The sequence below is a fragment of the Oryctolagus cuniculus genome, chromosome 11 (assembly GCF_964237555.1).
Source record: "Oryctolagus cuniculus chromosome 11, mOryCun1.1, whole genome shotgun sequence".
NCBI classification, from domain to species: Eukaryota; Metazoa; Chordata; class Mammalia; order Lagomorpha; family Leporidae; genus Oryctolagus; species Oryctolagus cuniculus.
In genome coordinates, this window is record NC_091442.1 from 117,698,579 (window position 1) to 117,721,428 (window position 22,850).

General features: G+C 48.5%; 1 protein-coding gene across 6 annotated transcripts in view; it reads left to right on the plus strand.

Moving 5' to 3' along the window:
- Positions 1-22,850, plus strand: part of MEI1 (meiotic double-stranded break formation protein 1) — a 75,178-nt gene that overhangs the window by 31,110 nt on the left and 21,218 nt on the right. For all 6 annotated transcript variants that reach the window (XM_051834030.2, XM_051834027.2, XM_051834029.2 and 3 more), the window contains 8 exons: positions 1,086-1,200; positions 3,699-3,790; positions 4,944-5,085; positions 7,084-7,195; positions 11,421-11,481; positions 13,822-13,919; positions 16,418-16,586; positions 19,259-19,406. In XM_051834030.2, the coding sequence (XP_051689990.2) occupies positions 1,086-1,200; positions 3,699-3,790; positions 4,944-5,085; positions 7,084-7,195; positions 11,421-11,481; positions 13,822-13,919; positions 16,418-16,586; positions 19,259-19,406 (937 nt within the window). The remainder of the gene's footprint in view (positions 1-1,085; positions 1,201-3,698; positions 3,791-4,943; positions 5,086-7,083; positions 7,196-11,420; positions 11,482-13,821; positions 13,920-16,417; positions 16,587-19,258; positions 19,407-22,850) is intronic.

A 22,850-nucleotide genomic window follows, 5' to 3' on the forward strand; every position in this document is an offset into this window, starting at 1 on the left:
TAAAGTATTAAGTTGTTCATCAACAGTCAGGACAAGGGCTGATCAAGTCACTGTTTCTCATAGTGTCCCTTTCACTTCAACAGGTTTCTTTTTTGGTGCTCGGTTAGTTGTCACCGATCAGGGAGAACATATATTTGTCCCTTTGGGACTGGCTTATTTCACTCAGCATGATGTTTTCCAGATTTCTCCATTTTGTTGTAAATGACTGGGTTTCATTTTTTTTTTTTTTTTTACTGCTGTATAGTATTCTATAGAGTACATGTCCCATAATTTCTTTATCCAGTCTACTGTTAATAGGAATTTGGGTCGATTCCAGGTCTTAGCTATTGTGAATTGAGCTGCAATAAACATTAAGGTGCAGACAGCTTTTTTGTTTGCCAATTTAATTTCCTTTGGGTAAATTCCAAGGAGTGGTATGGCTGGGTTGTATGGTAGGGTTATATTCAGGTTTCTGAGGAATCTCCAGACTGACTTCCATAGTGGCTTTACTAGTTTGCATTCCCACCACACCTCAAGATAATTTTTTAAAAGACTTATTTATTTGAAAGGCAGAGATAGAAAGAGAATGAGACAGAGAGAAAGGTCTTCCATCTGCTGGTTCACTCCCCAAATGGCCTCAATGGCCGGGGCTGGCCCAGGCTGAAGCCTGGAGCCAGGTGCTTCTTTTGAGTTTCCCACATGGGTGCTGGGACCCAAGTACTTGGGCCATCTTCTGCTGTTAGGCACATCAGCAGGGAGCTAGATGGGAAGTGGAGCAGCCAGGACTTGAACCAGTGCCCATGTGGGACACAGGCACTGCAGCAAAGGCTTAACCTTCTACACCATAGCACTGGCCCTGACCTTAAGGATAATTCTATGAGGAGAGAACTATTAACCCTCATTTCATAGATTAGGAAATTGATGGTGGGAGAGAGTAAGGAATGTGCACAAGGTTGTACAGCTGCTTAAGAGCAGGAGCAAGGACTTTTGTGAGATCGGACCCTGAGCCTGATCCACCACACTGCCGCCCATTGCCTGAGAGGCTAGCGGTGTCTTGAGAGTACCTTAACCTAACCCCGAGCCTTCTCTTGTCTCCCTGGATGCAGGAAGGATCATCAGAGTGCTCTGCCTGTGCAGTACAGGGAGCTGCGGGCCTTGCTTGAAGCCATGCTGGGCCGGTGTGTGGAATTCTCCCAGGCTCCGCTGAACAGAAGGCCCCTGGTCAGTGCATCCATGTCTGCTTCTTCTGGAGATCTTGCTGTGATATTTCTTTTTAATATTTACTTGAATGGAGAGTTCCTGAGACAGAGGAAAGAGAGAGAGAGTTTCCATTCTCTGGTTTACTCTCCAAATGGTTGCAATGGCCAGGGCTGTGCCTGGCTGAAGCCGGGAACCCAGAGCTTATTCTGAGTCTCAAATGTGGGTGCAGGGGCCCAAGCACTTGGGCCGTCTTCTGCTGCTTTCCCAGGTACGTGAGCAGGGAGCTGGATCGGAAGTGGAGCAGCTGGGACTTAAGCTGGCAGCCATATTGGATGCAGGCATCACAGGCAGCAGCTTAGCCCACTGTACCACAATGCCAGCCCCTATGATATGTTTGAAAGACAAACTGGGGCCAGCGCCGCGGCTCACTAGGCTAATCCTCCACCTTGCGGCGCCGGCACACCGGGTTCTAGTCCCGGTTGGGGCGCCGGATTCTGTCCCGGTTGCCCCTCTTCCAGGCCAGCTCTCTGCTGTGGCCGGGAGTGCAGTGGAGGATGGCCCAAGTGCTTGGGCCCTGCACCCCATGGGAGACCAGGAGAAGCACCTGGCTCCTGGCTTCGGGTCAGCGCGGTGCGCCGGCCGCGGCGGCCATTGGAGGGTGAACCAACGGCAAAAGGAAGACCTTTCTCTCTGTCTCTCTTTCTCACTGTCCACTCTGCCTGTCAAAAAAAAATAAATAATAAAGACAAACTGGTACATTGTTTTGCCTGTGTATGCCATTATATAGCTTCTTCTTGTGTGCACATGCCTACAATGAGTTTTTTTTTTCCTGACTGTAAGGCTTAGGGATTAATCTCCTTAAGATGTTTTTACAGATGAGGAAACTGAAACCACAGAGGTTTAATAATTTTTCCCCAAGATCCAAAATTAATAGTACCTGAATCTGAATAGTAAATCCCAAAGTGTTTGCATGCAAGCCTATTACTTGTTTTGTCTCTTTATGTCATCCAGGCAGATATGATAAATGTGTTCACAAAATTGTATATGATTGAAATCAGTGGAATCTTGGAAAGAATCTGTCTGATGTGCAGTGTGTTATGATTTTTTTTAAGATTTATTTATTTATTTGAAAGGCAGAGTTACTGAGAGACACAGAGAGAGAGAGGTATCTTCCATCTGCTGGTTTACTCCAGGGCTGAGCCAGGAGCTTCTTCCAGGGCTCATGTGGGTGTAGGGGCCCAAACACTTGGGCCGTCATCCACTGCTTTCCCAGACACATTAGCGGGAAGCGGGATCAGAAGTGGAGCAGCCGGGACTTGAGCCAGCACTCATATGGGACACTGGTGCTGCAGATGGTGGCTTTACTTGCTGTGCCACAGTACTGGCCAGTGGTTGGCTTTAAATTATCTCTGGACTTAGGATACCAGGAAAGATGCCGTCAGTGTGAACTTTGAATATGTCTTTAGAATATGTTAACTTTAGAAACTAAGCTCGAGGCTGGTGCTGTGGTGTAGCAGGTAAGTTGCCGCCATAAGTGCAAGCATCCCATATGTGCCAGTTCAAGTCCCAGCTGCTCCACTTCTGATCCAGTTCTCTGCTGTGGCCTGGGAAAGCAGTGGAGGATGGCCCAAGTCCTTAGACCCCTGAACCCACATGGGAGACCCAGAGGAAGCTCCTGGCTCCTGGCTTTGGATCGGTGCAACTCTAGCCGTTGCAGCCAATTAGGAGTGAACCAGTGGATGGAAGACCCCTCCCTCCCTTCCTCCCTCCCTCCCTCTCTCTCTCTCTCTGCCTCTTTATAACACTGCCTTTCAAATAAATAGATAAATCTTTAGGAAAAAAAAAGAACCTAAGCTCTTCATACCTGATGGAATGGGGAGATTTTCTTGTGTTTGTACCAGCTAATACAGACATAGCTAGTTAACTAACGTGACAGCTTCCTGCATATAATAGACCAAGAGCCAGCCCTGTGGTTCACAAGGACATGAGTAGTTAAGTTTTCCCTGCTCCCATATTTTAGTTCATTTTAAAAGATTTATTCATTTATTTGAAAGAGTTTTATATAGAGAAAGAGAGACAGAGAGATCTTCTACCCATGGTTTATTCCTCAAATGGCCACAACAGCCAGGGCTGGGGAAGCCTTAAGCAAGGAGCCAGGAATTCCATCTTAGTCTTCCTCATGGGTGGTAGGAGCCCAAGTACTGGGGCCATCTTCTGCTGCTTTTCCAGGCATATTAGCAAAGAGCTAGATCAGAAGTGGAGCATCCGGGACTTGAACCGGCACTCAAATAGGATGCTGATAATGCAGGCAGCAGCTTCGCCTGCTGTGCCACACACTGCCCCTGCCCCCACTGTATTTTGAAGGTGCTATTATATTTGTAAGCCTATACGCAAGATCTTGGGTGTATGGGCACATCAGTCTGCAGTAGAAGTGGAGGAGGTCTGTAGTCCTCCAAGCACAGGTTGGCACACAGGATAAGTATTTGACCAGAGTTTCTTCTCTCTCCTTCCCACCTCAGGGCCATGCCTCCAATAGGGATTCAGAGAAGGCCATTTTTCAGAGGGGGAGGTTCCTCCTGAGCACTCTGGAGGGCTTCAGAAATGCCTGCAGGTAAGGGCCCTCTGTGGTTTGGGGTGGTTGTGTGGAGGGTGGGGATGCAAGGAATTCAGACAGGATGGAGTTCTGCAAGCAGAACCTGATTTCCGACGCTCTGCTTCACAGTGAGACGCTTTTGCTTGGGGTGGGGACTGAGGGTGTGTGAAGGAAGCTGAAGGACAGGGTGCTGGGGTAGGATATTTCTTTTTTTAAAATATTTATTTGTTTGTTTTGAAAGAGTTAGAGGAAGATATAGAGATAGAAATCTTTTATCCTCTAGTTCACTCCTCAGATGGTGCAATGGCCAGCACTGGGCCAGGCTGAAGCCAGGAGCTAGGAGTCGCCCATGTGCATGGCAGGGGCCCACACACTTGAGCCATCTTCTGCTGCTTTTCCCAGGCCATTTCCAGGCAGCCGAATCAAGAGTGGAGCAGCTGGAACATGCCATTATGGCATGTTGGTGCTGCAGGCAGTGGCTTTACCTGTTAAACAGCAATGCCGGCCCCTGCCTCCCCCAGGATAGTATACGTGGAATTTGGTAGGTTGTTAAGAAACATCACCTTCCAGGAGATGTATTCCAGGTAGAGAGAGCAGCATATTTAAAGACAGAGATGTGAAGCATCAGATAACATGGCATATCCAGGGAAGCACATGTGGTGGGGTGGAAGAGTCATGGGGAGGGGTGGGGAGCAAGAGACTGGAGGGGTAACCAAGGACCAGGTCTCCTCAGTGAGGTCTCTTGAATCCTCTCCATCTGATATTAAGGATGTTTTCCCGGATCTGGAGCTCAGGCATCCCACTGCAAGGATATTTCTTCCTTTCTTGAAACTTTGGTTTGAGGCAGACAGACAGAGAGGGGAAGCTTGCACCTGCTGGCCCACTCCCCAAATGCCTGCAATGTCTGGGACTGAGCCAGGATGACGCTGAGAATTGAGAGCTCAATCCAGGTCTCCCCAATGTGTGGTGGGAACCTGGTCACTGGGGCCATCACCTCTGCCTCCCAGGGTCTGCGTTAGCAGGAAGCTGGAGTCAGGAGCCAGAGGTGGACGTGGGCATCCTAACTGCATCTTAATTGCGAGGCCAAATACCTGTCCCTTGGAGGGTGCTTCTGACTTTCGTGTTGCACAGGTGGTAGGGTAGCAGACATACTCACATATTGGTTCCTCAGGTTGGCTGTGGAGTTCCAGAGTGAGCCTTTGGCCCAGGAGAATCCATTCACAGCTCCAAGCGCCGAGAAAGAAGACACGTTGGAAGCCTTCTCAGAGTTTCTTCTCAGTGTCTGTGACTCTCTGTGTATCCCCATGGTGATGGTGGGTTCCTCTTACTCATGTTCTGCGTGAAACTTGGGGCAGAGAAGAATGTGAGGGTGAGCCAGGCTGAGAGGCACAGACCATGACAGCTCAGCTGGCCTTGCTGAGGGCTTCAGTGTCATTCTAGCAGCCACCTATTCTTTGGTTTTAAAAATATAGTGTTTCATTATAAAATTAACAGACACCTCTTAAGAAAAAGTAAGAAGCAGTCATAGTAACAGAAGATATAGGTAATGTTTATGGAGTGGTAGGTACCTTATATTTGTTACTTAGCTTAATCCATCTAATGACCCTGGGAAATGGGTGCTATGATTTTCCCCAATTTATAGATGAGGTTGTCATAGTCCTGTGGTTACAAAGCAAATACATTACAGTGCCGGGATTGAACCTGCGACTTCAGGTGCCCTAGGTGTCCTTGGTTCTTTGTTTAGTAATGAGCAGTGGTGAATGTCTGTGATCTAAGCTCCAGGAAGAAACACATATGTGTGTTCTGTAAAATGAGTAGACAACCACTCTGAAGAGAGACCTGGTTCTGAAAAGAGAGCTGTGTTTTGAGCTGACCGGAGATTGAGATGGTAGGAAGAGCAGGGCCTAGAGCTGTGGATTCTCCAGGTGACCTTGGGTGAGTCCTCTCCCGCGCCAGGTTTGGGCCTCCTGTGAGTCCTGTGAGTCAAAGAAGGGCACGTGCTGGGAACAGCAGGTGGCAGGCAGGAGGACCCCCGGCGGCAGGGGAGACAGCTGCTCTCCTTTAGGAAGTCGCTGAGCCAGCTGTGCACAAGGGACAGTGGTCAGGAGCCCTGGGCTGCAGACTCACAGTGAGACTTGGATCTCTCCCATTGCTCTCCTTATCTGTCTGCCTTCCTCCTAGGTGTGTGAGGGGTCAGATCTAGGTCTAGAAGTAAATCATAACATTGTTGTGTTGTTCCTGCTTTCTACTTTTCTGTATTGTATATGTTTTCTTTAATGCACTTATATTGATTTTATAGTTAAAAGAAACTTGGTTTAAAACACAAAGGGAATGTGTCTACAAGAACAATGCCTCTGAGGCCCCAGCTTTTCACAGGGGAGGAGGTGACTGACCCAAGGGCACAGGGTGGTGGCTTTGTACAGAGCTTGAACTGGAACCCCCGTTTTCTTCCTCTTAATCTGAGCTGTGCTACTCCATCAGGCTGTTTCATGACTGTTCAAGGACCACATGAGATAATAATTAGGAAGTCACTTTGTAAACTATATTATTAATACTGTTATGATAGTAATACAAACATCAGTGTTACCATACGTTATTTGTTTGAAAGGCAGAGATACAGGGTGGGAGAGGAGAGAGGAGAGAGGAGAAAAAGGAGAGAGAAGTGAGAGGAGAGAGAAGAGAGGAGGGGGGGAGAGAGAGAGGAGAGAGAGAGAGAGACAGAGAGAGAGAGACAGAGAGAGAGAGAGAGATCTTCCATCTACTGGCTCACTTCCCAAATGGCCACAACGGCTGGGGCTGGGCCAGGCTGAAGCCAGGAGCCGAGAGCATCTTTTGGGTCTCCCACATGGGTGGCAGGAGCCCAAACACTTGGGCTGTCTTCTGCTGCTTTCCCAGGCACATTAACAGAGAGCTAGATTGGAAGTGGAACATCTGGAACTCAAACCAGCACCCATATGGGATGCCAGCACTGTAGGTGGTGGCTTAACCTTCTAGGCCACAGCACTGGCCCCAGAAGGTATTTTCCATGTACTAGGCCTCATTGGTTTCTGGGAGGTCAGTCTTCGTGTTATTCCATTTTAACCTTTTTGGGAGCAGAGACCCTGGGAGGTAAGGTATCTGTACACTCTGTTAAGTGGCAGATCAAAGGCTCAGATGTAGATTTGTGACTTCCAGTTCCCCAGCCTTTCTTGTGCCCTTCAGATGAAAGAGATTAGTCCGCTGCTGCCAGATTTGATGCCAGTTTTTATTGACGCATTTTCTTCTTCAGAGGCTCAGTCCTGGTCAGCTGTCTTCTTCCTGGCTCTTTACAGAGGCACTTGGAGCAGGCCACTCAGCCAGCCTTGATGGAAGTTTTCCTGTCTGTTCTGCACAGCCTGTTCATCATCGTTCCCCACATGAAGGAGAAGTTCTCGAAGAAACTCGGTAGGCAGTAGGCAAATGGAAGCTGGGACTGAGGCAGGCGTTGAGCAGCTGCTCGGAGTACTCATGGAGGGAATGCTGTAGAATGGATGTTTGTGTATCATTCATAATCTATATTCTTTGTCCAGTGTTGAGTGGAAGAAAATACACAGCAGCCCACAGTCCTGAAAGGCATTTCCCAAACTTAATCTATACTTCTGTGTCCAGGAGAAGTCCCAGAGGTTCTGGTTGAGTGCCCACCACACTCTCCCTTCCTGATCCCTCCATGTTCTGTATCCCTCAGGTCTCACAAGGTGGGAAGCTTCCCTGACTCCTGAGCACGGAGTGGCATGGCATGCCCCGGCCATTGTGACAGCTGAAGGCTGTCCTCACGTGCTGCCAAGTGCCTTCCCGGGGAGAGAGCACTCTGGGAAAGGTGTAATCTGACTGCACACCAAGGACCTTTCTAAAACTGAGCCTGTGTGGCTTTTGATTCCTTCCGTCTTCTCCAGCCCCTGGTGTATTTCTCCTTTCCTTCTCTAACCAGTCATTGATTCCCTATCCAGTGTAAGCCCTCCTTTCCCACATCTCCTGTTTTCATCCTGTAAATGCCTCGATCATTCTCCCTTGTCGTCCTGAGAAAGTGGCAGCAATGGTGAGAGTGGGAAGGGGGATACCAGAAACAGAAGAGGGAAGCAGCAGAGTGATAGTAGTAAGTGTTACCTGGTTAACAGTGATAACTAACATTAAGTTCTTACTGTGCACAAGTGCTTTATATGTATTGATTAGGCTAGTCCTCAGAGAAACCTAGGAATTTCATGTTGTGATCATCCTCAAGCTGATGAGCAAACTGGAACTCAGAGAGGTTAAGGCATTTGCCCAAAGTCACATACCCAGGATTCAAACCCAGGGAATCGGTTTAAGAGGCACTTTCTTAATCTCTATGGTATGCCTGTCTGTTACAATTATCATTTATTGTCTTTTATTCTTGTCACATAGAATGTAGTGCTGGCCCAGCACTGTGGTATAGTGGGTAAAGCCACTGCCTGCAGTGCCGGCATCCCATATGGGTGCCAGTTCGAGTCCCAACTGCTCTATTTCTGATCCAGCTCTCTGCTATGGCCTGGGAAAGCAGTAGAAGATGGCCTAAGTCCTTGGGCTCTTGCACCTGTGTGGGAGACCCGAAAGAAACTCCTGGCTCCTGCCTTCAGCTCGGCTCAGCTCCGTCTGTTGCAGCCATCTGGGGAATGAACCAGTGGATGGAAGACCTCCCTCTCTTTCTTCGTCTGCCTCTCTGTAACTCTGCCTTTCAAATAAATAAATAAATGAATCTTAAAAAAAATGAAGAATATAGTGGGAAGTGTTGTGTGACAAGTTTATCATGGAGAGGTAGCCAGGGTCCAGTCAAGCAAGGCCTTATTAACCATGTGAGGAATTGGACTTTATCCAGTGAACTTTATGCAGTCTTTTTTTTTTTTTAAGGTTTATTTATTTATTTGAAAGGCAGAGTTACAGAGAGGCAGAGGCAGAGAAAGAGAAGTCTTCCATCTGCTACTTCATTCCCCAAATGGCTGCAATAGCCAAAGCTGGGCTGATCCAAAGCCAGGAGCCAGGAACTTCTTCCAGGTATCCCATATGGGTTCAGGAGCCCAAGGACTTGGGCCATCTTCTGCTCTCTCAGGCTATAGCAGAGAGCTGGATGGGAAGTGGAGCAGTCCGGACTCAAACCGGTACCCACATGGGATGCCGGCACTGCAGGTGGCAGCTTTGTGGTGCTGGCCCCCTTCATTCAGTCTTAAAGAAGCAGAGTGACATCCTTGAATTTCTGTTTTAGAAAGATCCTTCTTGGAGCAGTGTGGACGATGAGTTATAGGGAGACAAAACTGGAGGCTAGTAGTTCAACCTCTTGGCATTAACATAGCTTGGTGGCAGGAACTAAGGCAGTATTGGGGGTTGGAACAGTTAGATGTAGGGCATGAGGGAGAGGGAGCAGTTCAGAACAATGTCTTGGCTTCCAGCTGCTATCTAGGTGAGTAATGGTGCTTTTAGCGAGAAGAGGCTCATGGGAGGAGGATCTGATTTGGGGAGCTGTGGAGGATGTGCTCAGTTTGATCAGGGTGAGTGTGGAACACGAGTGACATGTCTGTAAGGGGTCCCAGTGGGGATGTTAGGGGAGGCAGAGATCTTTAGATACAGGAATAGATGTCTTCAGTGCCCAGCCTTGCATTTGTTCAGCAAATATTTATTGTAAGATCTATCCCAGCCAAGGATATAGCAGTGAACAAAACAGACCTATGTTCTCGTAAGGCTGGCCCTCTGGCGGGAGCAGCTAAGACACCTTGAGGAGGAGGTATATACAATGAGATGATGAAGGGGCCAAGATAAAATCCTGAGCAACATTCAATGTCTAGAGGAGGAAATTTCAAGACACTGATGAAGAGCAGCTTGGAGGTAGGAAGGAAGCCAGACGCGTATGACACCGTATGGGATGCTGGCATGCAGGCAGCAGCTTAACCCACTATCCCACGACACTGGCTCTGTGAGTTGGAATTCTTACCTCATCCCTTGTGTATCGACATTATCTCCAATGTCTTCAGCCAGAGCGTGGTGATGATAATAATGAGAATTAAATGAGCTGGCACCACGGCCCACTAGGCTAATCCTCCACCTAGCGGCGCTGGCACACCGGGTTCTAGTCCTGGTCGGGGCGCCGGATTCTGTCCCGGTTGCCCCTCTTCCAGGCCAGCTCTCTGCTGTGGCCAGGGAGTGCAGTGGAGGATGGCCCAAGTGCTTGGGCCCTGCATCCCATGGGAGACCAGGAGAAGCACCTGGCTCCTGCCTTCGGATCAGCGCGGTGCGTCAGCCGCAGCGTGCCGGCCGTGGCGGCCATTGGAGGGTGAACCAACGGCAAAGGAAGACCTTTCTCTCTGTCTCTCTCTCTCTCACTGTCCACTCTGCCTGTCAAAAAAAAAAAAAAAAAAAAAGAATTAAATGAGATAATGTTTACAGACTTTCCGAATGACTGCACTTCTCAGCCATTGTGACAACTGACTTCCACATCTTTCCTTCCTCCTAACATTCCTCCTGCCTGCATACTTCAATAAACAGGCAGGATCCTGAAGATGGTACACCCATGGGGTTCTAGATGGGATGCAGAAGCATGGATGTCTGTGGGGCAGTGAGAGGAAGCAGGATATGAGAAAAAAGCTTTGAGATCTGCAGGGAGGTCTGTGCAGTATGGAGTCAGAAAAAACAAGATTCCCTGGTGTCGTAGGCTTTTAGTTTCTTTCCTACTTCCCAACCTGCAAGATGGAAGAAGGAAGCAGGCACCTACAGAAGGGGCACACAGACCTGGAATAGGGAGATGTGAGACTCTGGATCCCTGAGATACTTGACCCAGAAGAGCCCTTACAGAAAGCAAGCTGGGTGCCCTTTCCCTGGGGGAATTGTGGGTTAAATGGTGGCCCCAGAGAAGTGCAGTGAAACCCTGAGAGGTTAATTAATTCCTTGCTGGTACGGTTTCTTAGCCTGATCTCCAAACCTAGAGCTGGTGAAGGGGGAAGCGCCTGATGTCTTCCTTGACTAGGATCCTACTTTCACAGGGGTCCTGGGTGAACAGGACACAGGCAGTACTGACAGAAGTGGAAGGGAGATTGAGACGAGACAAGCCAGGCAGTGGAGGGACTGGCCGGGGTCACCAGCTAACACAGAAGCCATTGTCTCATCCCCGATGAGAGTCAGTCCTTCCACCAGGCAGTGATGACTCCTGTTCTTCCTGGATCTGGAACTGAATTCTTTTGTACAAAAGTGGGAGAAGGAGTAGAAGCAATGGATGTGTCCTTCCCAGGGCCTTACCAAATGTATCGGATTGCAGCAGATCATCCTGAAAGGACGACGATGAGCTTACTCAGCACTTTGATCCAAGTACTTGTTAGATATTTTACATACATTCATCTTACTTAATGTTTACAAAAACCCATGAGGGTGCAGATATCAAAACTGAGTCTCAGAGAAGTTAAGTTGCTTACTTCCCCAGTACGCTGCTTGAGAGTGATGCAGCACATTTGAGCCAGGGCTCTTTTTTTTTTTTTCCTCATTTTTTAAATTTTTTGACAGGCAGAGTTAGAGAGAGAAAGAGAGAGAAAGACAGAGAGAGACAGAGACAGAGAGAAAGGTGAGCCAGGGCTCTTGGATACCACCCAGACTTCTGGTTTAAACTGCTCTGTGCTTTCTTCCCACTTCTCCTAAGCTGCCTCATCTTTCATACAACTGACCCTGGAGCTGAAGGCCGTGTTCTGCAGTGGCCCGAGGTATGTATGGTCCCCAGCAAAACTGAGTGGCCAGAGGGCTGGCAGCATCTTTCTCAAGTGAACAAACGGAAATCTCTGGCTGGTGTGTCGTAGTCTTAGGACCACTGTGGCCCTGAAGTGTCAGCAGGTGGTGGTCTGAGCCAGATGTGCTTCCCAGGTTTGGTCTGGTAGACCTCTCTTTCCAAGTGATGGGTGGGCACCTTCACATCAAAACTAGAAGGGGTCTCGGGAATCATTTGCCTCACCTTTCATTTAAATGAGGAGAACTGATGCCCTCCGAGGGAGGAGAATGACCAGAAAACAGTGTCCATGAAGTTCCAGGTGCAGAAGTCCAGCAGTTCCCAGAGGACTGCTTCAATCCCCGCCTTCTCGACCTTTCCATTAATGGTTTGCCGCCTGTGTTGGTAACAAACACCTGAGAGAAGCTACTTAGGAAGCAAGAGGTTTATCTCAGCTCATGGTTTTAGAGGTTCACAGTCCAAGACCAGGTGACCCCACTGGTCTGATCAGGGCAGTGGATGGTGGATTGCATCCAGGGGAAGAATCGCGTGGGGAGCCCGGAAGCAGTGAGACAGGGAGCAGGCTCCTGTTGTATGGCCATGTGTGTCTTTAAAAAGCCGCCATGATTCAATCCTGGGCCCCACCCAGCAACTTAATTGAGTCACTTTCTGAAGGCCCACCTTTAAATACTACAGTTGGATGAAGTCTCTACCCTTAACCCCTTACCTATTAACATAAGACTTTGGGCACCAAATCCCTAGCACATAAGGCTGATATCCAAACTATAACACCACTTGTCTCATAATTACTAGGAAAATTCATTTGTTACTGCCCATGGGCCTATAGAGTGGCTGCAGGATGGAGTTTAGCTCTCCTTATGTGTCTAAGCAGAGCACTCAACATTCAGGAGAGAATATAGGGATACATCTGGACTCAAAATTTTGGAAAATCGAGAGCTTGCAGAACCCTGCGAGTGTCCATCAAGGTTCTATAACTTCCTCTTTTCTTAGGACTCCTCACTCTTTCTTGGCCCAGGGGCATTTTTTGTCTGTATGTTTTATTAAATTTCAGGTGAGTAGACCTCCTTGACTTTTTAAGAAATTTTTATTTATTTATTTATTTATTTGAAAATCAGAGTTATAGAGAGAGGGAAAGACAGAGCAATCTTCCATCTGCTGGTTTACTCCCCTGATGGGTGCAAAGGCTGAGGCTGGGCCAGGCTGAAGCCAAGAACCAGGAGCTTCTTCCAGGTCTCCTACATGGGTAGCATGGGCCCAAGCCCTTGGGACATCTTCTACTGTTCTTCCCAAGCCATTAGCAGGGAGCTGGATTGGAAGTGGAGCAGCTGGGACATGAACCGATACCCATATAGGATGCTGGCATTATGGGTGATAGCTTCACCCACTATGCCACAACATCAGCCCCCTCCCTTGACTTTTTTCCAATAAATTTGTAATAGTTCCTTTTTTTATTTAGTTGAAAGGCTAAGTTACAGAGAGCGAGAAGCAGAGGCAGAGATAGAGAGAAAGTAAGGTCTTGGGGCTGGTGCTGTGGCATAGTGGGTAAAGCCACTGCCTGCAGTGCCAACATCCCATGTGGGCGCCAGTTCAAGTCCTGGCTACTCCTCTTCTGATCCAGCTCTCTGCTATGGCCTGGGAAAACAGTGCAAGATGGCCCAAGTCCTTGGGCCCCTGCACCTGCGTGGGAGACCCGGAGGAAAACCTTGGCTCCTGGTTTCGGATTGGCACAGCTCTGGCCATTGCAGCCAACTGTGGAGTGAACCAGCAGATGGAGGACCTCTCTCTGCCTCTCCTTCTCTCTCTGGAACTCTTTCAAATAAATAAATAAATCTTTAAAAAAAGGTCTTCTATTCCTTGTTTTGCTCCCCAACTGGCTGCAACAGCTAGAACTGGGCCGATCTGAAGCCGGGAGCCAGAAGTCTATTCCCAGTCTCCCATATGGGTGCAGGGGCCCAAGTACTTGGGCTATCTTCCACTGCTTTCCCAGGCTATAAGCAGGGAGCTGGATTGGAAAAGGAGTAGCCGGGACTAGAACCTGTGCCTGTATGGGATGCTGGCACTGCAGGCAGTGGCTTTACCCACTACACCACAGCACTGGCCCCAGTAGTTCTTTATGTAGGCCAGGTGCCTAAGTTATAGCTGTGGATAGCAGTTTCCATATTTACTTTTCATAGTCAGCTTAGGGCCTCGTCTACCACGGCCATGGCTAGGATTTTACTGGGCTCTAACAAAGCATTCACGTCCAGGCACATGGCAGGGTAATTCCATCAGAGCTGAAGTAGGAATGTCATCTCTCATTCTCTCCTCTTCTCCCTCTAAGCTACTCAGCCCTAAACCAGGTGTGTTCCAGTTTCCTCTACTACATGTGTCTCAACCTGCTCTCAGCTCCAGAGAAGACAGGACCACCTTCCCAAGAAGGTAAAATGCTGTGATTTGACCACTAGTGAGGTCTGTGAGGTCTTTAGCATCTGGATGTCTCTGATTGTCTGGAAAGTGAGTCAGTACAGTAATCTCTTGGCTTGAAGCTGCCCAGAGGAAGCATGGAATCATGGAATGATAGAACTAATGGCTTATTACTAGCGACGTGAAATAATGAACCAGAAAATGCTGGAATCTAAGGCTGCTGGCAGCTGAGACTGCAAGAGTTGAGAAGGACCCTAAGGCCCACCAAGTCTAGTTCCTCCCTCCCAGCCATCTCCCCCGCAATACCCCACCCCAGGGACCTTGCTGTCTGCCATTTACCTGGAAAGTCCGGAGCTCACTGTAGCTTGAACAGCTTGTTCTATTTCTTGGATCATTCATTCAAGAGGTATTTCTTGAGCATCTGTGGATACCAGATTGAGTTTCAGGTGCTGTGCAAAAGTTATTGAGACAAAGTCTTGCTCTCCTGGAGGAAGATGGTCAGGCAGAACACAAATAGATACAATGTCAGGGTGGCCAGGTGGTATGAAAGAAAGAAAACCAGGCAGAGAGACAGAGGGGGACAGAGGGACGGAGGTACATTCTAGGTAGGGGCTCAGGGAAAGCTGCCGTGAGGAGGAGAGATCAAAGGAACGTTGCTCAGAATCCAGGCAAGAGGACCAGGTGCAGGGCTGAGGGCGGGAGTTTTCCCTTTTGTTGAGTATTCATGGATCCTTTGCTGCACGCAGGGGAGGCCTGGGCACTGCTGTGTACACAGTGCTGATTACACTGTGTTCTCTGCCCTGAGGAGTTCCTCTGTGGTAGAATCCACTTTTGGTATAAAACAACTTAGTCGTTGCTGTATTCATTCAACAAACATTATACCTTCTCTGTGGGTAAGACTTGGTGCTCTGTTTCCTGTCTTACATTTGTGAAGGTGCGGTCATCTCCCCCTCCTCCCCAAACCTCCCTTTCTTCTTTTGTCTTTCTCAGACACTGCGCTGAGAGAGACAGAAGCCCAGGTGAGCGTTTCTGTGCTCCTGGCGTGGCTTGACTCCTGGTCTCCTCACTGCATCAACCACTGCTCTGCCTGTGAGGCATGGTCTGCCCTGCAGAGCAAAGAGCCTGAGACGGTTGGCAGCCACATCACAGGGCCTCTGGGGGTCCTGAATGGCAGCTGCCCCGCTGCTGGCAGCTCCTGTGCTTGTCAGAATGAGAGGAGTTCCACCCAGCTGCCGCCTGGGCGCTGAGACCTTGTCCGCTGCTCAGGAACAGCAACAGACCTCGCTCGCAGACTGCGTCCTTTTATGTATCAGAAGAGAGGGCACCTGCACGTGCTGGGCTCCAGGATGTCTTTCTCTTTATTATCATATTGGGCAGAGTGTGCCTTTAGTGGGAGAAGCACTGAATTTGCAGTTGGGAGACTCGTCCTGGCTCTGCTACCAAAGTGCTCTGGGACGTCCCCCATCCTCAGCCCTCACTTGCCCAGGACTTGGCCCTGGATCCACTGCCTTTGCAGCGTACTTGGCCCTGGATCCACTGCCTTTGCAGCGTGGACCCTTTCAGTTGACCTCCAACCCGGGTCCTTACTTTCAGTCTCATCCTCCAGCCGGTCTCTCTCACTGCTGGAAGGATCTGTCTGAAAACCAAGTCTTAACACTTAAGTCCTCCAGCCTCCCACTGCCGTCCCCACACGCCAGACGGTGGAGCAGTGTCAGACAGTGGTGGAGTTTTCTGCAGTTTGTGTTGAAATGTAGAAAATGAGGGTCATAGGGTGAGTTTTCCATAGAGTTGATTTTATTCAAGTGTTAAGCTCTGAGGGTCCTTTTCCTTCCTATTCTTTGGGTATTAAAATATCCGTTCTGTTATGGAACAGAGGATTCATAAGAATCTGTCTTCAGGACAAAACCCAAATGCTTCAAGCATCATTCAAGGGCTGTCATAGTCTAGCTGTGAAATATGTCCCACAGTTCTGCAGCTCCTGACCTCACGTTTTTTCACCGGCCACACTGAACAGAAACGTGATGACGTGTCCTCACGTGACTCCGCACCTGAAAACACTGACTCCCATCCCCTGAGTCTTCTTCCTTCCCTTCTCTACCCGTTCTCTGCTCACCCTCCACAGTGCACGCGTTGAGCCGCCCTCCCCACCCTAGTCACTCCCTTCTCCACAGTGACACACAGCACTGACCACGCATCCTGCAAACCATCTGTCTCATCATCCGCCTCTTCCTCCCAGCACCTGGAGATGGGGGGGGGGGGTGCCTCTAGCCGCACAGTAAACCTAAGTCAAGTGGAAGTGTTTCTGAGATGTATCGGAGTCCTTCCACATGTTAACTGTAGTTTTCCTGATAGAGTGAAAGCTGCCTAAAGGGGAAAGAAGTCCTCTAGTTCCCTCCCTACTGCTTGTGCCCTTGCTGCCCAGTGCAGTACTCTCCGCGTAGTGGGTACTGCTGTGCCCATTACCTGCTTTCTGCTGTTCTCGGCGTGACTTTGCCCTGCCTGGTCCCTCCCAGAACTCTCTGCAGTGTCTGAGATCCTGCAGCACAGGCTGCCCCAGATAAGCAGCAGAAACCTTGAGAGCCTGGCCTTCCTGTCCGATCGCCAGTACGTGGAGGGAGCAGCTCGCCAGAGACAGTACTGCATCCTGCTCCTCTTCTACCTGGCCTACATCTACGAGGACAGGTCAGTGCTCAGAGCTGTGGCTGCTGCTGTCCTGCAGCCTCACCTACATCCCAGTTGGTTCAGTTCTTACTCACAGAGCTATCCTCTCCGAGCCTGGTGCTAAGCAGTGGGGACCCAAACTAAGTGAGCAATGGGTCGCGTTCCTGAGGCTCCTGTCTTGTAAAACACAGTGCTGAGACACAGAGGCCTAGAATATTTTTTTAAAGATCTATTTTATTTATTTGAAGGACAGAGTTACAGAGAGAGGTAGAGACAGAAAAAGAGGTCTTCCATCGAATGGTTCACTCCCCAAATAGCCACCAAAGGCCGCAGCTGGGCCAATCTGAAGCCAGGAGCCAGGAGCTTCTTCCGGGTCTCCCATGTAGATGCAGGGGCCCAAGTACCTGGACCATCTTCCACTGTTATCCCAGGCCATAGCAGAGAGCTGAATCGGAAGAGGAGCAGCCGGGACTAGAACCAGTGCCCATATGGATTGCAGCACTTCAGGCCAGAGCTTTAACCTGCTGCACCACAGTGCCAGCCCCACAGGGGCCTAGAATATTAATGAGTGTTCTTTAGTATCCTTTAGGGTGTTGTTTGTACACAGAAAAAAAAAAAAGCTTCAGGGGCTGGCACTGTGGCATAGCAGGTAAAGCCACCACCTGCAGTGCTGGCATCCAATATGGGCGCTTGTTTGAGTCCCAGCTGCTCCACTTCCAATCTAGCTCTCTCGTGTGGGAGACCCAGAAGAAGCTCCTCAAAGATTTATTTATTTAGTTTGAAAGAGTTACAGCAAGACAGGGAGAAACAGAAAGATCTTCCATCTGCTGGTTCACTTCCTAGATGACTGCAACAGCCAGCATTGGGCCAGACAAAGCCAAGAGTCAGGAGCTTATTTTGGGTCTCCCGCATGGGTGGCGGGGCCTAGATACTTGGGCCATCATCTTCTGCTCTTCCCAGGCTATTAACAGGGAGCTGGGTTGAAAGTGGAGCAGCTGGGATATAAACCGGTGTCCATATGGGATGCTGGCATCGTAGGCAGTGCGTCTTCACCTGCCACGCTACAGTGCTGGCCTACCCACCAGTGGTATCTTAACCACTATGCCAGATGCCTTGGGTATCTGTTCATGCTGCATATGTCTAAATGATCTACCTTATTTTTTTCAGTAGCTGCTGTAACGTTTATAGTATGTGTTAGTATAGTTAGTATTCATTTCATTTTTTAAATAAAAATTTTATTTTGGAGTATTTTTAGATTTACAGAAAAGCTTCAAAGAATATAGAGAGTTTTCTTACACTTCTTACCCATTTTCTCCTTATAATAACATAACTATGGTACGTTTATCAAAACTAAGAAATCAATATTGGGATCAGCATGGTACTGTGTTTTAAGCTATTGCTTGTGATGCTGGCATCCCATATGAGAACTGGTTAGAGTCCTGGTTGCCCCACTTCCAATACAGCTCCCTGCTTATGTGCCTGGGAAAGCAGTGGAAGATGGTCTAATTACTTGGGCACCTGTACTCATGTGGGAGACCTGGATGGAGTTCCAGGCTCTTCTGTCTGGCCCAGCCCTGGCTGTTGTGGTTATTTGGAGAGTGAACCAGTGGATAGAAGCCTCATTCATTCTCTCTCTGTCTCTCTGCTTCCCTCCCTCCCTCTCTGTTGGTGATTCTGCCTTTCAAATAAATAAATAAACCTTTTTTATATATATAAAAGAAATCAACATTGGGGCTGGCACTGTGGTGCAGTAGGCTAAGCCTCCACCTGTGGCGCCAGCATCCCACATGGCCGGTTTGTGTCCTGGCTGCTTCTCTCCAGTCCAGCTCTCTTGCTTACAGCTTGGGAAAGCAGTGGAAGATGGCCCAAGTGCTTGGGCCCCTGCACCCACAGGGGAGACCAGAAGCAGCTGCTGGCTCCTGATGGGCGCAGCTCTGGCCGTTGCAGTCATTTGGGAGTGAACCAGCAGAGGGAAGACCTTTTCTTCTGTCTTTCCCTTTCTCTATCTGTAACTCAATCTCTCAGATAAATAAATAAATAAATGTTTTTAAAAATCAACATTGGTAAGTTACTGTTATCTCAACGTTACTCATATTTCCTCAGTTTTTCCTTTACTGTCCCTTTTCTGTTCCAGGACACAGACCAGGATACCACGTGGCATTTGGTATTATTCATTTTAAAATGCTCATTTCTCTTTTCTGTTCTGAACCTTATTGGCCAGAAATACCCATGACAGAAAATTCAATAGGATAGAAGTACATATAGTGCAAAATCAGTCTGTTTCTCTCCTGATCTGCCTTGGATGGATAAGCATAGACCACCACCACCACAGGAAGTAGCCAGTTGAACACACGGCTGTTTCATAATAGATTCAAGAAGAGAGTAGTGGACTGACTGCCAAAACAGTGCCTCCGGAGCCCCAGAGCAGCACCCTTCTCTTCGGTGGTGCTGCTCCAGTTGGCAGATAACCCACCTCCTAGTGTGTGTGAGGAATTGCTGGCTGTAATGGAGCCTTGCACAAGACATAGAGCCATGTGATGTAGATGTGTGACAATTCTTTGTGCATGGTATTATTTGCTAAGGGCATGCTGGGGCAGGACAGTGGACTGAGGAAGGATGTGTCCAGGCAGGACAAGAGAGCCCACTGGCCTGCCAGCTCTACCATTCTCACTCTGGCTTTCCTTGGTTGACAGGTTTGTCTCAAAGGCTGAGTTATCTGTGGCTGTGCAGAGCTTCCTCCTGTCCCTGCAGGACCAGGGCGAGTGCCCTCCACTGATTGTCCTCAAAGCCTCCATCTACCTGCTTGCGATCTGCCAGGACCAGGACAGTGCGCTGGATGAGGTAAGAACCACATGCCTGGGGCGCCTCCTCCTCCCGCGCCTCTGTACACTAACGTTCCTTAGGAGACCACGAGGATATATGTGACAAGGTAAGGGGGTGTCGGAGAGAGACAGTTGGTGGTGTTAGGGGAGCAGAAAGGAATAGGGAGCCTATGTAACTTACCTTGTTCTCTCCGCAGTCCTGGGAGGCAGAGATAATCATTTCAGCTTTTAGATAAGCAAATGGAGCCTGAGGTTAAAGTAACTTTCTGTAGGTCACACAGTTAATAGATGGGGGCCAGGAGTCTGACTCAGGCGTGACTGACTCCCAAGACTCTGTGGTTTGTTCAGGAGAGAATTGTGAGGTAGTATATCTCCTTCTGGTAGCGGTTTAGGAACAGAGTGGATTTCTAGGGCCCAGGTCATTATTAATTAGGTTAATCTTGGTATTTAAAAATGTTTATGTATTTATTTTCATTTTATTTGAAATGTAGGGAGGGAGAGAGAGAGAGAGAATAAGAGAGAGAAGGAGACAGACTGAGAGAGAAGTCTGCCATCCTCTGGTTCACTGCCCCAATGCCCAACCCCTCAGGGCCAGGCCAAGCTGAAGTCAGGAACCCAGAATTCAATACAGATATCCCATGTGGGTGGCCAGGAACCAAGTACCTGCTATCTACTAGGGTGCACATAATCAGAAACTGGAATTGGGAGCAGAGCCGGGCGTCAATGTGGAATGTGACATCTCAAGTGGTGTCTTAACCACTATACCAATCGTCCACCCTGTACTTGGAGTGGTTTGGTGGTAGCTGTGTGTGTACAAGTTTCCTCTCTCCAGTCTGCAAACTCTTGGGGATCAGGGATTCCTCATAAACGTCTCATTTACTTCCGAGAAGATCGCTTCGCCTCCTTCGCGCTCAGCCTTAACTGAGGATGCTCTTCCTTGCTATTAGTTTTGCCTGTTTTATCACTCTCGGGCAACTGTGATAGGAGCATACCTGGTTTAATTCGAATGGAAGCGGGAAGGTGTGGTGAAGGGCGTGGGCTTCCCGGTAGACACCTGGGCACGCAAATTCCTGAGGCTTCTCTTTCTGGGATGCTAGCAGCCACCAGCGACCATTGCCCGGCCCATGTGTTCGCTAGGGGCTGTAACTAATACTATCCTGCCACCTTCTCTTTGCTTCTGAACTGGAGTAACTGTATAAAAGGAAGCTTTCTCTTAACTCTGAGGGATAGATTGTATAGGAAATATGGATTTTTCCTTTTAGTTAAAATAAGTTTGTGTGGGGAGTTCTGGCACAGCCGATTGATATTGAGCCCCACCCCGCTTCCTGCTGGTGTGCACCCTGAGGGGCAGCAGATGATGGCTCAAGTACTTGGGTCCCTGCCACCCATGTGAGAGACTTGAATGGAGTTACTTCTGGCTTTGGGCTGCCTCAGCCCCAGCTGTTGCACCTCTCTCTTTCTCCCTCTCTGCCTTTCAAAAAATTATATAATTTTAAAAAGAACATGCTTGAAAATGAAATCAAGAAAACAATTCCATTTGCAGTAGCATCAGGAAATGAAATACTTGGAGTGGACTTAACCAAAAGAGTATAAGGACTTACAAAGTAAAATTTCAAAACATCCTTACTTTCTTTAAAAAATTAAAGAAGACCTAAATAAATAAACGTTTGTACTCATGAATTGGGAAATATAGTAGTGTTAAGATGGCAATACTTCCCTAACTGATCTGCAGACCCAGTTCAATCCCTATCTGAATCCAAGCTTCTCCCTTTTTACAGAAATGAATAAGCTGGTCCTAAAATTCTTATAAATAAAAGTGACCCAAAATATCCAAAATAATCTTGAAAAAGAAGAACAGATTTAGATAACTAGATAACTGCAGGTTTTTTTTTTTTCTTTGACAGGCAGAGTTAGACAGTGAGAGAGAGAGAGAGACAGAGAGAAAGGTCTTCCTTCTGTTGGTTCACTCCCCTAATGGCCGCTACGCCAATGCGAAGCCAGGAGCCAGGTGCTTCTTCCCAGTCTCCCATACAGGTGCAGGGACCCAAGCACATGAGCCATCCTCCGCTGCCCTCCTGGGCCACAGCAGAGAGCTGACTGGAAGAGGAGCAACTGGGACTAGTACCCGGTGCCCCAACTGGGACTAGAACCTGGGGTGCTGGCGCTGCAGGCGAATGATTAGCCAAGTGTGCCATGACACCGGCCCCGCAGGGTTTTTTTTTTTTTTTAATTTTTATTTTTTTTTATTTTTTTTTTTTGACAGGCAGAGTGGACAGTGAGAGAGAGAGACAGAGAGAAAGGTCTTCCTTTGCCGTTGGTTCACCCTCCAATGGCCGCCGCGGCCGGCACGCTGCGGCCGGCGCACCACGCTCATCCGATGGCAGGAGCCAGGAGCCAGGTGCTTTTCCTGGTCTCCCATGGGGTGCAGGGCCCAAGCACCTGGGCCATCCTCCACTGCACTCCCTGGCCACAGCAGAGAGCTGGCCTGGAAGAGGGGTAACCGGGACAGAATCCGGCGCCCCCAACCGGGACTAGAACCCGGTGTGCTGGCGCCACTAGGTGGAGGATTAGCCTAGTGAGCCGCGGCGCCGGCTGGGGTTTTTTTTTTTTTTTTTTTTTTTTTTTTTTTAAAGATTGATTTATTTATTTGAAAGAGTTCCAGAGATAGAGGGAGAGGCACAGTGAGAGACGGCTTCTGTCCACTGGTTCACTTCCCAGGTGACTGCAATGGCCAGAGCTGGGTCAAGCCAAAGCCAGGAGCCAGGAGCTTCATCTGGATCTCCCATGTGGGTTGCAAGGGCCCAAACACTTGAGCCATCTCCTGTTGTTTTCCCAGGTCATTAGCAGGAAGCTGGATTGGAAGTGGAGCAGCAAACCAGCGCCCATATAGGATGCCAGTGTTGCAAGCAGCAGCTTTACCCGCAACACCATAGCACCATCCCTACACACTGTTTTATTTCTTTTTTTTTTAACTTTTATTTAATGAATATAAATTTCCAAAGAACAGCTTATGGATTACAATGACTTTTCCCCCCTCCACAACTTCCCTCCTACCTGCAACCCTCCCCTTTCCCACTCCCTTTCCCCTTCCATTCACATCAAGATTCATTTTCAATTCTCTTTATATACAGATACCAGTTTAGCATTTATTAAGTAAAGATTTCAACAGTTTGCACCCATATAGAAACACAAAGTGAAAAATACTGTTTGAGTACTAGTTATAGCATTAATTCACATTATACAACACATTAAGGACAGAGATCTACATGAGGAGTAAGTGCACAGTGACTCCTGTTGTTGACTTAACAAATTGACACTCTTGTTTATGGCATCAGTAATCACCCTAGGCTCTTGTCATGAGTTGCCAAGGCTATGGAAGCCTTTTGAGTTCACCGACTCTGATCATATTTAGACAAGGTTGTAGTCAAAGTGGAAGTTCTCTCCTCCTTTCAGAGAAAGGTAC